The sequence below is a fragment of the Balaenoptera borealis genome (assembly GCF_965194805.1).
Source record: "Balaenoptera borealis genome assembly, chromosome: 1".
Taxonomy (NCBI): domain Eukaryota; kingdom Metazoa; phylum Chordata; class Mammalia; order Artiodactyla; family Balaenopteridae; genus Balaenoptera; species Balaenoptera borealis.
Genome location: NC_138860.1, coordinates 193,081,533 through 193,096,683, shown reverse-complemented (window position 1 = coordinate 193,096,683; position 15,151 = coordinate 193,081,533). Strand labels below are relative to the sequence as shown.

Below are 15,151 nucleotides of genomic sequence, written 5' to 3'. Positions count from 1 at the left end.
ACAGCGCCCGTGCGTCCTGGTGGTTCCTGCGTCAGAGGCTTGTTGGGGGTCAAGGGGGAGGCCGACCTTCCCGAGGGGCCTTGGTGGGGTGAGGGCCGCGTGGGGCATGGGGGTGTCCAGCCTCGCCCCTCTTGCTGTCCTATAAACTGTCCTCTTCCCCTCAGGCTGGTTCTTAGTCACCCTCCAGAAGGGCGGCCCCAGCGTCCTGTGTTGCCTGCTGGTTTTCTCTCTCATTCTGGATGGAGAGGCCTGTTGGTCCTCCTCCCTCTCTGCCCAAGGGCCAGAGGCCTGACGACCACTGTGGCCCCCCGCCCCCACACTGGCCGGTCAGGGCGCTGGGAAAGGCGCTGTTCCTCACCACCCCTCGAGGACATCGTCCTAAGAGTAAAATGAGCCCCAGGACAGCTTCATTGTTCTCCGGGTTCTGGTGTTTGGGTTTTTTTTTTTTTTAAAGTCCTTTTAACAGTTACTTTCCAGTGACTGCTAAGGAAAAGAAAAGGTTCCGTTCCACCCCGCCTGGTCCCGCGGGGGACTTCCCCTGATTTTCTGATGCTAAAAGGGAGGTTTTGCAGGGGTGTGGGGAGACGGGTGTGGGAGGCCTTGTGCAGCAGGGCTGGTGGCGGGTCCGCGACGTGGCGGGGACTAAGGCCACCGGAGGCCTCCCAGTGTCGGGGCTGATGTCCAGGGTCTTCAGGGACACCCCTTCCCGGAGCCCCGCCCCTCCTGTCCCCTCCCCGCAGTCTCCTCCGCAGGAGGGATGGTGGGGGGTGGGAGGACCTCCCTCTGGGAGCCAGGCCAAAGGTTCCTCCTTGCGGAGGGAATGTGGACCCCTCAGCAGAGAGCCGCTGAGGTCTGGTTCTCGGGGGAGGGGCAGTGACTGTTTCCCTAGAAAAGTTTTAACTTATTCTTCTCATCGACGGTGTGGAAGTAACAGAAAAGATGACCCACTTAAGTTTAAAAAAAATCAAAGCAAATCTGTAAAACTGCTATTTTCACTTCATTTTGGGGTTTGGGGTTGTCTTGCAAATTTAGTCTGCTTCCTCTGTACCACAATAATCAGAAAATAGGTTAATTTAAGCATAATATGAAACATGAATTATCACGTGGAAAATATTAATGGTACTTACAAAAATAGCTCTGCAGTTTCTAGAACTGTAAAATCTGCAGGACCATCCGTGACGTAGCCCTTGGGCTGATTTAGAGGTAGTGGTCCCAAGCATGGGGGCTGAGAGCTACGCTGTAGGAGACGTGGGTGGTGTTGGCAGGACTTTGTCACAAAGCCTAGGTGGGACGCGGTGGCCCGGAGCCCCACCCTTGCCCGGGGGAGCCACTCTCTCTCCTCTGCGGCCTCCCTCTGAGGTGAGGCGGGCATCCCTGCAGGAAGGAGCCTGCAATTCCTTGCTGCGCCCACCCCGGGCAGGGGTTCAGGGGCCCAGCAGGGCTGGCCCCGGTCTTGGCGGTGGGTCCACGTGGCTGTAGGAGCGGGGCTGCTCCGGCCCCCGTGGGCACCGGGTTCACCCCGGGCGGGAGAGTCCAGCAGAGCGGGGCCGCTCTGCGGGGTGCCACGTGCCTGCCCGGCGCTGGTGCCCACCCACACGCACAGCTTCCCTCTGTGTCTGCTCCGCTCCGGCTGGGTCTCTCTGGGTGTTTCCACCCTATGCTCCTTGCGTGTAGGGTCTGTGGGCGTCTGCCCCTCTTAGGGGTCCGTGCAGGTCCATGGTTATGGGTTCCTGAGGGGCTTTCCCCTGCGTGGTGGGCCTCCTGGGCCAGCACGTGACGTGGGCGTTTCCTCCTGGGCTCAGCGCCATGCCGAGGGGACGCTCGCTTGTCTTCTCCGGTGTCAGAGTGTGCGGACGGGGGTTCCGGGGCCGAGAAGCGGGGCTGGTGGCGGCTGCCCCCGCCGATCTCCGGGGGTCCCAGCCTGACGGCTGTGACGGCTCCAGCGGGGGTCGGAGGGGGGGCGGCGGGCTGCTGTGAAGGCCCGATGCTGCCCAGCAGGAACTTTTCGTCTCCGTTTGTGGTCCTGGCTGTTTTTCTGCTGATCCGCCAAATGACAGGAAGATCGCAAAAGGAGCAGCTGGACCGTGGGGCTCTCTGAGGGTCACGGGGAGACCCCAGGCTCCCTGCCCCACGCCCGTGCCCTCCCTGGACCCCCGCCTCGAGCCCCCGCCCGGCTGCGGTCACTTACACTCACCTGTCCCTGCTCTGGGGGACAGATCCCCCTGGGTCCTGTCCTGGGGCTTGGAAATCCCAGGAATGCTTCCAGTGTGTGTCTTGTTCATCACCTAGAATCCGGGTGACAGACCCTCAGTCCTGCCTCAGCTCCAGACCAGCAGTGACTTTCTAACTCAGCAATATCAGTTAGGAGTGGAATTCCATGTTAAGGTTCAGTTAGAAATAGATGTGTCGTATTAAGATTCCTAAAATTTTTTTCTTTCTTATTTTTATAAGATTGCTATGTTGTTGTTTTTTTTTAAGTGGTTTTCATATGACGTCTGTAACTTTAAAAAAAATGCTCCTTAGACACGTTTTTGCCGATTTGTACATTTGTAAGAACGTCTCTCACTACTTTTCTGAGGCCCTGCTGGCTCTGAGGCCTCAGTCTGGGGGGTGCAGGCTCATTCTTGTGGGTGGAAGGTCCCTGAGGTTGGGGGCCGCTGGGGCCTGCTTTGTCTTCCGAGTGGCTCATAAGATGCTGATGGCGTCACAGGGGATGCCGAGTTGATCCCCCAGAGGGTGCTGCCCCTGGGTGCCGACCCCGGGCGTGCCCACGTGCCCATGTCTTGGCAGGGGACCTGGGCCTTCAGCTGCTGAGGGTCGGGGCACAGAGCGGGGAGGGCCAGAGGGCGGGTGCTGGTGGGGGGAGCCGGTGGATGCCGGCCAACGCGCTGAAGGTTCTCCTGCTCCCTGCTCTGTGAGGCGGCGGCCTGAGCAGCGCCCTCTGACCCTACCTGTGAAGTGGCACCAGGCTTGAGAGAGCCAGCCGGGGCGGGGCTTCCGGGGCGCCCACTGCCAGGACGCCGGGCCACAGGGTTTGGGAGGCGGGGGCCGGGGTGGGCCTCAGGACCTCGGGGCCGCCCTCCGTGCCGAGCCTCTGCGTTTGTGTGCAGCCCCACACCCACCGGCCATGGAACCCTGGCCAGGGCCACATTGTCACTCTGGACGTGCCCTGGCTGCCCGGCCAGGTGCCCAGTGGATGCCAGCCCCGCCGGGACCTTGCCTGACCTCTGACGCCGTCTCGGTGCCATGGGCCTTGAGCGGCTCCCCGGGCTGCTCAGTCAGGAGCCCTCGATCCTCAGGGGTTTGGCTTTTCAACCCACAGTTCATCTTATTTTTCTAATAGATAGTTTTAGTAATAGCTTTATTGAGATGTAATTCACATGCCATAAAATGCACCCTTTCTAAGATATGATCCAGTGATTTTTAGTATATGCCACCCATCACCATTGTCTACTTTTAGAACATTTCCATCACCCTGAAAGAAACCCGTACTCCGTAGGCCCCCCATCATCCAGCACCCACCGAGATGCACTTCCTGTCTGCGGAATTTCCTGTTCTGGACGTTTCACGGGAATGGGACCGTGTGGCCTCTCGTGTCTGCTCCTCTCACTGGGCGCCGTGTTCTCACGGCTCCACCGTGTCGCGTGTCTGTGCCTCGCTCCTCATCAAGGCCGAGCGATGCTCCGGTGTGTGGATGGACGGGACCACGTTTTGGGTTTTCATTCACCCACTGATGGACACTTGGGACGTTTCCGCTCTTTGGCTATTATGAATAATGCTGCCGTGAATACTCGTGTCTGATCTTTTTGTGGGTGTGTTTTCAGTAATCGTGAGTAAAGCCCAGGAGTGGAGTTGCTGGACTGTGTGGCAGTTGTGTAGACGGTCCCGTGGAGACTGTAGCTCTGTTCCTCCCCACCAGCAGCGCACAGGGTTCCGGTTTCTCCACATCCTCACCGACGCTTTGTAGCATCCATCCTTTCAACAATTACAGCCGTCCTAGTGAGTGTGAAGGGGCACCTCATGGTGTTTTTTTAAATTATACTTTCTTTTTCAGATGGTTGTAGACTCACGTGCAGGTGTACGAGGTAACAGATATTTCTGTGCACTTGGTCTAGATTCTGGTACCAGGTCTGAGTCCCTCTTTCTAGTCCTCTCGGGCATTTACTGGGGGTCGCGGGGTGGTTCTACAGCAGCTTTCCCGGCAGCTGCCCCGGGTCACATCCCTGCCAGCGGCGCACAGGCTCCCGATTTCCCTGCATCCTCACTGACACTTGCTTTCTGGTTGTGACCATAGCCGTCCGTCCTAATGGGAGTGAGGTGCGTTTCCCTGATGGTCAGTGACCCTGAGTATCTTCATGTGCTTGTTGGCTGTGTGTGTGTGCCTTCTTTGGAGAAACGCCTATCCAAGGCCTTCGCCCTTGAGTTGGGTTGTTTTTCTCTCGAGTTGCAGTTCTCGTGTGTTCTGGATCCAGGTCCCTTATCAGAGGTGATTTGCAAAGGTTTTTTTCCGTTCTGTGTGTTGTCTTCTCACTTTCTTGATGGTGTCCTTTGAAGCACAAATGTTCTGATTTTGCTGAATTCCCCCTTTCCTATTTCACCTTTGGTTCCTTGTGCTTTGGTATCGTCTAAGCAGTTCCTTGGGGGTGAGGCTCACACCGTTGGAGCCCTCATGGTTCCTCCAGACGCTTCACCTTCGGGTTTTCTCTGAGATGGTTTAAGGAAGCAGTTTATCGGAGGGAAGCTGCACAGAAACAGTCTTGGCCTTCGGGAGCCGGGAGGGGCCGCCCCTGGCCGCCCCTGGCCGCCCACACCCCGAGAGCCGGGTGAGGACGTGAGAAGCAGAGGGGAGGTTTGGGTTGTGTCCTTTCAAGGAACCGCTTTCCCGCCACGTGGAAAATGAGCTCGTGACGGTGGCCGTGCCGGTCCAGCAGCCCCGGACGCCTCCGTCCTGACCGGTGGCCCTTGGGCGGGGGCCTGGGCGTTTGGGTGATCCTGCCGCTTCACCCACACTGGCCGCGGGGGAGGTGCCCCGGGCTCTGGGCCGTCGTCACAGCTTCCTGGAGCAGTTGGTGTTGCAGGTTGGCGGCCAGTGGTCTTGCCCCTCGGCCTCTGCCTTCTGCACGGGACCCGGCAGCGGTCACTCTCCCCACGCCCACCCGGTCCTCCCGACGCTTCCCGGAGCCCTTCCCTGAAGTTAGAGCTGCCTCGGACGGTGGGTGAGACGCTCTCCCAGCCCCTAGCACGGCCTGCCCGGGCCTTTGGTGCAGAATCTGTCGGACTGTGAGCTGGCAAAGGGGAGCGAGCCGCTGCCTGCAGGTCAGCTCTGAGACTGGCTGCTCTCCCAGCACGCGTGGCAGCTCTGCACACTAGCCGCCGCCTGGTGAAGAGGTGGAGGACGGGGTGATGGAGGGGTGCGGGCGAGGGTGATGGGGAGGGGATGATATAGGGGGTGCGGGCAGGTATGTTGCACAGCAGGGCACATGCATCTGGAGGACACCCCCAGCTCTGTGTGAGCTTCCCGGGGGGCTTCCTGCTCACCTGGAAGGTGTGTGCTCACACCCGAGAGGTGGGGACGTGGCCCCTCGGGTTGATCTGTGGAGGCTGCTCGCTGCCTCCGGGAGAGGCTGGCGCTCTTTCTGTATCTGATGGCAGGAGGCGCGCCATGCTGCTGGCTGGGCCGGGTCAACCCGGGCCTGGGGGGCAGGGGGTGACACCGAGGCTGATGTTGTTCTTCTTAACAAGTTGACGACCAGGGTCTGGCGGCTGGACAGTGCGTGTCGCTTCCTGGCCGAGCACAGTGCCTGGCCGCACCCTCATCTGGGCCTGGTCCCCGAGGTGGCAGAACTCCCGCCCCCAGCAAAGAGTTGGGGGAGCCAAGTGTCGTTCCTCCGTGGGGCAGGTCTTCCGTCCAGGCCGTGCTCCTTGGCCAGCGGCGCAGGCCTCACTGGGTGGGCGCTCCCACCTGGTCCCCCAGCCGCGTCGTCCAGCGCTGTTGGACCAGAGGGCGTGTGGGTACCAGCCGCCCTCAGCCCTGCAGAGCGCCCAGGGCAGCGGGCGTCCCGGCCTCAGGCCCCGAGGCCGGAGGGGACGCCTCTGCGCTGCGAGAACACAGACCAACCCGCCCCGGGGAGGCGGGTGCTTACTGCTCTCCTGCGGCTGCCAGCGCGCGGCCCGCACAGCTGAGCTTCGCGTGTGCGCGGCCCTGAGCAGGTGCGTGTGCCTCCTGGGCGGTGCAGGGAGGCCCCACATCCTGGCAACCCGGTGCGCCCTGGACAGAGCCTGCCTCCACGCAGGGGGCGGGTCTCAGGGCAGCGTGGCGCCCGTCTGGGCAGGTGGAGCCCTGTCACCCGCACGTCCCACGGGGGCTCGCGGATGCAGTCGTGGACCTGAGCAGGGAGGTGCTCTGGGTGGCCGCTTGCTCCCGCCGGGCAGCGCCTGGGTGGCGCTCACTCCTCCCACGTGCTCCATGCTGGGCCCAGCCCGGGCAGCCCCGCTGCGCTGTGTTCAGGCGGCATCTCCCTCAGCCCTGCCCGCGTGTCTGTGTTCGAGGCCGTGAGTCTGAGCCTTCCTCTCCGAGCCCCAGGCCCTTTGGGGCTGGTCCTGCCCTTGCTGCTGGGCTTCCCTTGCTCTGTCCCGTGCAGGTTAGCGCTGGGCGGCTCTGTGCCCTGCTGGCCCCCGGCCCTGCATTGCGGTTAGTGGGATCCGCCCTTCTGTACTGCCAGGGTCGCCCCAGAGCTGGGAACATGGAGGATGGGATGCCCCAGCGCTCTGTTTGTGCAGACGTCACGCTGTGCGCTCAGGCCTCAGCCCGGTGCCGCGAGCTGCATCTGGAATGCTCTTTCTCCTTTCTTTCCTGCCTCGTGTACGTTGTCGCTTTCTCTTTTAAGATGTCCAAGGTGTAGGGCATAAGAAATGGAGCGTGGCGTGGCAGGGCAGGCCCATGGCGTGGGGACTGCCAGCATCCGGGGGCTCCTGAGGTCCCCAGATGTGCAGGCCAGGGCCCAGCGTCCAGGGCCTCGTGCTGCCGGACCCTGGGGCTCTCAGTGCAGCGCTGGGGGTGGGGACTCAGAAACCCAGGGTGAGCTTTGTCTTCGATGGCCCCAAAACCCTCCTTCCGCCCCTTCCCCACCTCTGGGCCTCAGCACAGGGTGCAGGCTGCTCTGCTCCGCGGTGGGTCCGGGGCCTGCTGCCTGCAGGGAGGAGCCCCCAGGTTTGCTTGGCTGGGCTGGCCTGCAGGGCCTTTGGGGCTCAGGCACTGAGTATGGCCCTTGGGAGCACGAGGTGGGGGACGCTGGAAGCCCCCCCGCCCCGGTCTGCCTGCTGCCGTTGCGCTGGTCTCTGGCGGTGGCCACAGTCCCAGCAGCCGTCCAGACCCCACTCCACCCATATCCCGCGGACCCCACGGTTTGGTGCCTTTGACTTGGCTGACACTCGTGGCCTGGCCGGACATGAAAGTCACGGGAGTGACAGCACTCCCAAATTGTACCCCCAAATCCTTGCAGACGTACACAGGTCCCTGGGTGACGCACAGACCCCCACAGCGGGGAGCGCCCTACGGGCAGACGCGTGTCCTGTCCTCCGTGGTGACGGCACCCTGTGGCGGCGGGGTGTCTCCTGGGACCCACGTCTTGGCGCTGTCCCCACAGGCCTGTCCGTCAGGCAGCACACCCCCCTGCCCTGGGGCGTGTGCACGGGGCACGTGCTCCCACCCGGGTCCTCGAGTGTGGGGAGGTGGCCACGGGCTCCCAGCCCCGCTGCTGGGGAGCGTCCTGGGCTTCGAGGCGCCCAGCGGGGTCAGGAGCCGGGGGCCACAGGCTCACCTCCTCGCACACGGGGGACATGGCGGCCATCGCCGCGCACAGCTCTGTCCCCGACCGCCTGCTGTCGCCGGCCTGTCCTTCCCAGGGCTTTGAGGAGGCCACACTCCCTCGGGGCCCTGGCAGCCCTGCGCCCGCCCAACCTCGGTCCACAAGCTCCTCTTCCGCTGCTTCCTCACTTTTGTAACCGGTTGGCTGAGCTTCACGGCAGGCGCGCCGGGGTCGGGAGTCTCACGGGCTGCTCGGCTTCCCAAGTTGCCTCCCTGCGTCCTGGGTGGACCAGGGCTCGGGGTGAGGCGGGGGCAGGAGGCTCCGGCCCTTCTCCCAAGTGGGAAGCCGCCCCTGCCGCGCGGCGCACTGACACCCGCCACGAGGCTCCCTGAGGTTTCTCAGAATCGGAGGAGCCGGCGGGGCCGCTGTGGCTTGTCTCCCTTGAGAACTGGGCTCAGACAGGAAACCCCACCCTGTGGGTGTCGCCCGGTCTAGGCATCACCGCGACTCCTTTCCCCTGAAAAGCAGCACTAAGTGGGCCTCTCTTTCCGGAGTGAGTGTTTTCAGGTCTGAGCAGACGGTCCCCGCTGTCTGTGGGACCCCCGCGCCGTCTCCTGGGGCTGGGTGGGCAGGCTGTTGGGACAGCTGCCCCGTGCGGGGACCGAGGCCAGAGCCTCGCCGTCCAGTCCCACAGGTCTGGGGCCCGAGGGCTACACGGTGCCTGGAGCAGAGTTAGGGAGCCTGGCTGCGGGGTCGGGGGCGGCCCCCTGCGCGCACACCCACGCGTGCTGGCTCCTTCTCCCTGGGGGGCCTGGCCCAGCCTGCCCCTTGTCTCTTGAGTTCTGTGGTGATGGCCCTGCTGACCCTCGGGCCAGTTCTGGGGTTCAGTATTTTCTCCAAGTGCCCCCTGGGGCGGAAGGAGCCCCCCCACCCCCCCCACCCCTCCTGAGGTCAGGCCCGGGGGTCATGGGCACTGTCCCCCAGCCCCTCGCCCTCAGTGGCCTCCCGGACACGCCCAGGCTCCGGCCGGGGGTGGGAGGCACCGTCCTTTCTCCAAAGACTGTTCTGTTTTCTTGGGGAGGGACCCTGTGTCCTCAGGACTCCGGTGCCGGCAGATTGGGGGGCAGTTTGACACCAGCCCAGGAGGCCACTTGGACCACAGCGTCCAGCAGACACAACGCGCGGCTGCTGGGCCCGGGGTCGCTGTCCCAAGCTTCCTTCCCTGACAGCAAGACTTGGGAAAGTCGAGGGGGCTTCCTTGTCAAGCTGAACACACTCGGTTCATTTTGGGAATGTTCCTTCAGGCGGGGAGGGGGCACGGCCCAGGGCTGCCCTGCCAGCCCACCGTGCAGCTGCCCCAGGCCCACAGGGAGTTTCTGAAGTTAGTTCCATGTGGTGAAATCCAGAACTCTGGGGGTGCTGCGTGGCACCCCTGGAAAGTTCCAGGTGGCGCCGACAGGGCCCTACACTCGGCCAGCGAGCCTGCCCGCCGGGCTGCCTCTTCCAGACCGGCCGTGGCCCGAGGGTAGGAGCAGGGGTCCCTCCTGCTGTCCTGCACCAGTGCCCGGTGGGCGTGGGTGCAGCACTGCTGTGGGGCCGGGCCTGCCCTGGGTGACGAGTTGGGCAGGGTGTACGCGTCCCTGGACACGCCTCGTGCTCCGCTGCGTCTGAGGCCGGGCCCCGGGGGACCCCTCACAACCTGCCAACGGGAACTTCTGTGTTGCTCACAGGTCTCCGAGCCCCCGGCCTCCGTAAGAAAAGCAGATGACGCCCCCTCCCAGCACCCCACGTCCTCCGAGAAGGACAAGCAGTGTGGCTGGCTGCGGACTCTGGCCGGCTCCTCCAGCAAGGTGCTGTGCTGTGCGGTGCGGGGCGGGCGTGCGGGGCGGCCCGGGGCCCGGCCTCTGACGGCGCCTCTCTCCCGACAGAGCCTGGGCTGCATCCACCCTCGCCAGCGCCTCTCTGCCTTCCGACCCTGGTCCCCTGCGGTTTCTGCGAGTGACAAAGAGCTCTCCCCACACCTCCCAGCCCTGATTCGAGACAGGTGAGTACCCGCCAGCTGTGATGGGCATGTCCGCGTCCCAGCTCAGCCTGACCCTGCTGCGGGGCCCCGAACCAGCCGGGGAAGCAGGTTCCCGCTTTAATCATCACTGAGCTCGACGGGCATGTGGTCTGGAGGCTGTGTGTCAGATCCCCAGCCCTCCAGTCGAGGCAGTTGCAGAAGTGCTGGTTCTTTGATGGCATGGGGGGTGGGCGGGGGGGAAGCTAGGATTTTCAGTGGCGTCTGGAGTTGGCCGTGCGCTCTGCGTTGGGTGTGGCCGGTCGCCGTGTTGCAGCTCCCCCAGGGCCCCGGGCTGTAGTGTCCGCGTCCTCACGCGGTCCATGGGAGCCGGGGTCGCGATGGGGGGTGGTGTGCAGCGGGGGTGCGGAGGCGTGCAGGGGCGCAGGGGTACAGGGGCGGGGCAAGGGGGTGCGGGGGGCAGATGCCGAGGGCCCGACGCCCGCCGCACCCCTGCAGCTTTTACTCCTACAAGAGTTTTGAGACGGGCGTGGCCCCCAACGTGGCCCTAGCACCACCAGCCCAGCACAAGGTGGTGAGCAGCCCGCCCTGCGCCACGGTCGTCTCCCGGGCCCCCGAGCCCATCACCAGCTGCGTCCAGCCTCGGAAGCGGAAGCTGACGGTGGACACCCCTGGAGCCCCGGAGACGCCGGCACCCGGGCCTGCCCCAGAGGAGGACAAGGACTCGGAGGCCGAGGTGGAGGTGGAGGGAAGAGAGGAGTGTGAGTGCGGCCCGCAAACCTGCCCTCGGTGCGGGGGGTGCGCCCGCCCGGCCCTTCCTGGGGGCGGACGCCCTGCGAACCCACGCTTCCGTCTGTCTGCCTCTGCAGTCACCTCCTCCCTGTCCTCGCTCTCCTCCCCGTCCTTTACCTCATCCGGCTCCGCCAAGGACCTGAGCTCCCCAGGCCTGCTTGCCCTGCCTGCGGCCCCCGGCGCCCCCGATGCCGCGGCCCCCGCCGACGCCCCGAGCAGCGGGCTGGAGGTGGAGCTGGAGCACCTGCGGCAGGCCCTGGAGGGCGGCCTGGACACCAAGGAAGCCAAAGAGAAGTTCCTGCATGAGGTGGTGAAGATGCGTGTGAAGCAGGAGGAGAAGCTGAGCGCCGCGCTGCAGGCCAAGCGCAGCCTCCACCAGGTGGGGCGGGCGGGGGCCGGCGGGGGCACGAGTGTGCGGGGAAGGAGCGGGCGCTGCCCCGCCGGCCCCTCGCGCACCGGTTCCGGGCGACTCCACCCGGGACTGCTTCCTTTCCCGGGGGGGGCTAGAGACCCTGCGGTTGTGCCGTCGGCCCCCTGGTCGCCTTGTGCGCCACCTTGCCGAGGGCGGGTCTGTCACCCCAGGGCTCAGCTGCATTCACACCTCAGCCAGCGTCTGACACGTGGCCCCAGCGCAGCACAGCCCTGCCAGCCCCGAGAGCCCCATTTCAACCACTCTCTCGGAAACCCGCACCGGTTTCCTGGTTCTGGTCGGAGGTGTGGCTCCCCACGTGCATATCCGTGAGCGTGTTGGGGGCCGGGGGTGAGACCCCGAAAAGGGCCGCCGCCTCTCCATCTGGCCGCATAGGGTCCCCGGGGCCCCCAGATGGCGCGATGCCTGGGTGAGCCCCCTCCCCCGGCCCCAGGGGCTCCCCTCGGGCTGTGCGCAGTGGGCACAGGAGGGCCGGGGCCGGGGAGGCCTGGCGTGAGGGCGCCCCTGAGCCGGCGCCCTCGCCCCAGGAGCTGGAGTTCCTGCGCGTGGCCAAGAAGGAGAAGCTGCGGGAGGCCACGGAGGCCAAGCGCAGCCTCCGGAAGGAGATCGAGCGGCTCCGGGCTGAGAATGAGAAGAAGATGAAGGAGGCCAACGAGGCGCGGCTCCGCCTGAAGCGGGAGCTGGAGCAGGCGCGGCAGGCGCGCGTGTGCGACAAGGGCTGCGAGGCCGGCCGCCTGCGGGCCAAGTACTCGGCCCAGGTACGTGGGCCGCCGGGAGGGCGGGCGCGCCGTCGGCGTCTCAGGGTCCCTCCCCTCCTCGCGGGGCCGCCCTGGGCGTGGGGAGCCTGCAGGCCGGCCCGGCCCTGCTGGGCTTTGGGGTTCTCCTTCCACGGGGGTGTCCTGGCCCCAGGCTCTCCTCACCTCCTGTCCTGGGGGGAGGGCTGCACCCACACTCTCACGCACCGTTAAAAGTCTCAGCCTGTCCCAGTTGGCCGCCCTGCCTGGCCTGGGGTCGGGAGACGGGGTCCACGTAGCCCCTGCTCCGGCCTCACTGCCGCCTCGGGGGCCCGGGCCGGGCCCAGGAGGCTGAGAGGCGCGAGGCCGCCGCGCTCGGGGCTCGGGTAGTTCCCCCACTCAGGGTCTCCGCGGGCAGGGTTGGTGCCGCCCGGGAAGCTCCCCCAGGCCCTGCCGGCCTCACCAGCCCGGGTCCAGTGGGCGGCGGGTGTGGCGAGCCTGTGATGGGCCGGAGGGTCAGGCCGGGGCCAGGGCGGCGGCCAGGTGGGGAGCGGGCCCGGCTGACGCGGGGCGTCCCCTTCCAGATCGAGGACCTGCAGGTGAAGCTGCAGCACGCGGAGGCCGATCGCGAGCAGCTGCGGGCTGACCTCCTGCGGGAGCGGGAGGCCCGGGAGCACCTGGAGAAGGTGGTGAAGGGGCTGCAGGAGCAGCTGTGGCCGCGGCCCCGCTCTGAGGCCACGGGCGGCGAGAGCACGGCCGAGCTGGAGCCCTAGCCGGACCCACTGCCTGCTGTGCGGGGCGGACGCCGCAGGGCGGGCGGGCGGGCGGGCAGCGGGGCTGGGGGCTCCGTGCCGGCGGGGCTGCTCCCCACCCCCACCCCCGCCCCCGCCCCCCCAGCCCCGGTCCATATAGCACAACGTCTTACTGTGCCTAGAACCAAGCAAGTGTTTGGAACCACATACTTTTGGAATCCACTGCAAAATTTTCTACTGGCCAAGGTCAAGCGAGCAAGCCGGTCCCCAACTGCGGCCGGAGCCGAGGCCAGCTCGGTAGCTGCAGCTGGCCCTCCGCTTGCCGGATCGTTCTAACATTTACACTTTTGTGATAAGCTATTTAAAACCCATGAGGAGACTTGATATTCAAAGAAATCAACATGTTTTTTAATGACTGACTTTTAAAAGCCCCACCCACACGTGACGCCACCCGAGGACCCGCAAGGGAGCCAGGGTGGCAGCCGCCCTGCCCCTCGAAGCCATCGCAGCTCGTCCGCGCCCGCGGCCGCGTGACAACACAAAGGGTTTTTCTCCAGAGTCTATTTTTTCAGCCATAAGGACCCCCGTCTCCTGTGCTGCCACCGGGAAGGGCACGGAGAGCACCGCGCAGGCACGATGAGCTGGAACACTGCCGCCTTACCCGCCCGCCTTCCACAGGTGTGTCCGCAGGTGTGCTTGGAGGCGACGGGAGACGGGTCCGCGCTGGCTGGGCACACGCGCGCCCTCGACCAGGCAACCCTCTCAATTCGGCAAGCGTTGCTCCTTCTGTTTGGGGACTGAGGCTGCAGCATTGGAACAAAACACAGCATTATTTCACTTTTTCTTTTTGTTTGTTTGTTCATTTAAAAGTATATTTAGAACTGCACTTTGTCAAAAATCTTCCCTTCTCTTTTTATTCCCCAGTTAACTGAGGTTTTTACTTTCAAATACTGCAAACCGATTTATAGAGCATTCACATCCTAAGTGCTCAAGTGTTTAGAAACCCCTCTGGTGCTTGGTTGAACAAGGGAATCACACGAAAACGAAAATGCAAAAACTGAACTTCGGGGGGTAGTTCTGTGCCTTCCAGCATCTTGTACAGCAGACCCTGACTTGTCTTTTTACCCCCAAAATATGTCTTCAGTAGCTATTGAATCTGCCACTATCACAATGAGTTACTTGCATTTATTCCAAATAATCTCGTTTACTCTCAACTGTATGCGAATTGTATAAGGTTTCTTATGCCCAAGCTTGAAAAATGATTTCCCAGTAGACGAGGTGGCTGCCCGTCCTAAAATCATGGTATTTATTTACATGGAGAGATCTTACCAGAACCCTCTGCCCGACTCCGTTCCAGCACCCCGGCAGCTGCGAGCGTGGCCAGGGGTGGTGCCGCGACCGCCGAGTGGAGCGGAGACCGGGTGACGGCATCGTCGGTGGGGTTTTGCCCTTGGTTTACTGGGTGGGGGCCGGGTGCTGCCGGCCCCCCTTCTAAAGTGCAATGCAAAAGGGACATCGTGTATATGCAGCGTTTGTTTGGTTGTTGTTGTTGTTTTTTGTTTTTTTTTTTGTTTTTTTTAAATTTTTTTGCTTCTGTTTTTCTTTGCAGTTATTAAATCTGTATGCATGGAATTTAAAACCTCTGCCATACGTATATCCACCGATGGGCATTATTACCGTGTCGTGTAGAGGGTCGGTTGTGTCACGCAACACTCAGAATGCTGTGTTTAGCTTTGTTTTTCCAGAGTTGTGTTTTTGCGGTCATTTCTTCAAGGGAAAGTAAATGATTTAGTTGGAGCAAAGCGTTAAGCGTGTCAGTGTGCTTCTGTGCGGCTGTGCTCTGTTGCCAAGTCTGAAAATCCGTAGTGAGATCGCAGGGCCCCCGGGACCCGCCCGAGGCCACCTGCTTTGCTCCGTTTACTTTCTGAGTTTTTAGGCTCCAGAGGGAGATACGTTTTTCCAAGTTGCGAGTGGGGGCCGCTGCGCCTCCTCGCCCGCGCTCTGTCCCCTCCGGTCACCCGCACGTCTCGGCCATCGGGTCTACGCCGCCACTGTCCGGCTTGGTCCCCAGATGTCGGGAAGAGCTGGAGGTGAGGCGGTGGACTCAGGCCCGCCCCGAGGTCCCTTGGCCTGCCAGCGCCGGTGGTGGCCCCTGGGCGAGGCCGGCCATGGGGCTGTCCACCCTTGTCCTCGTCCCCGTCCTCGGGCTCCTGCCGTGCAGCTGCAGTTGCGTTTCTTTTCTGAAGAGGCACTCTCCCGTAGGCTGTTGACTCTCCCCCTGTGTAATACCCATTATCGAAATGATCGTGTATTCAGTTTAATCACTCATTATTTCTATGCTGAAAGAAGACTTTTAACGAAGGGAAAAAACAACAGCAATAACATTCATATCTATGGAGCAGCTAACTCACATAATATCCTGCTTTTCGTACAGAACTCGCCGATGTACAAAGCGACCATGTAAATATTTTTTCCTCTGATACTCGTGTATCATACGTGTACGTGGTGGGTCCTTTGCCGGGACTCTCTTCTTACCTGGTAGCTGTCTTGTTTTCTGGGTTATTTCTAACTGAGGCAGAACATGCCCACCGGCTCGAGCCGGTTTTCCGGGCGAC

General features: G+C 63.2%; 1 protein-coding gene across 1 annotated transcript in view; it reads left to right on the top strand.

Annotated features, from left to right (window-relative positions):
• SKI (SKI proto-oncogene) overlaps positions 1-14,338 on the top strand; it is a gene marked incomplete at its 5' end in the record, with an annotated part of 58,073 nt that extends 43,735 nt beyond the window's left edge. Inside the window, 6 exons of the mRNA XM_082404395.1 lie at positions 9,539-9,658; positions 9,737-9,852; positions 10,327-10,589; positions 10,698-10,999; positions 11,578-11,808; positions 12,369-14,338. Coding sequence (XP_082260521.1) covers positions 9,539-9,658; positions 9,737-9,852; positions 10,327-10,589; positions 10,698-10,999; positions 11,578-11,808; positions 12,369-12,557 — 1,221 coding nt within the window. The 3' untranslated portion in view covers positions 12,558-14,338. The remainder of the gene's footprint in view (positions 1-9,538; positions 9,659-9,736; positions 9,853-10,326; positions 10,590-10,697; positions 11,000-11,577; positions 11,809-12,368) is intronic.
• Between the last annotated feature and the right edge of the window lie 813 nt (positions 14,339-15,151).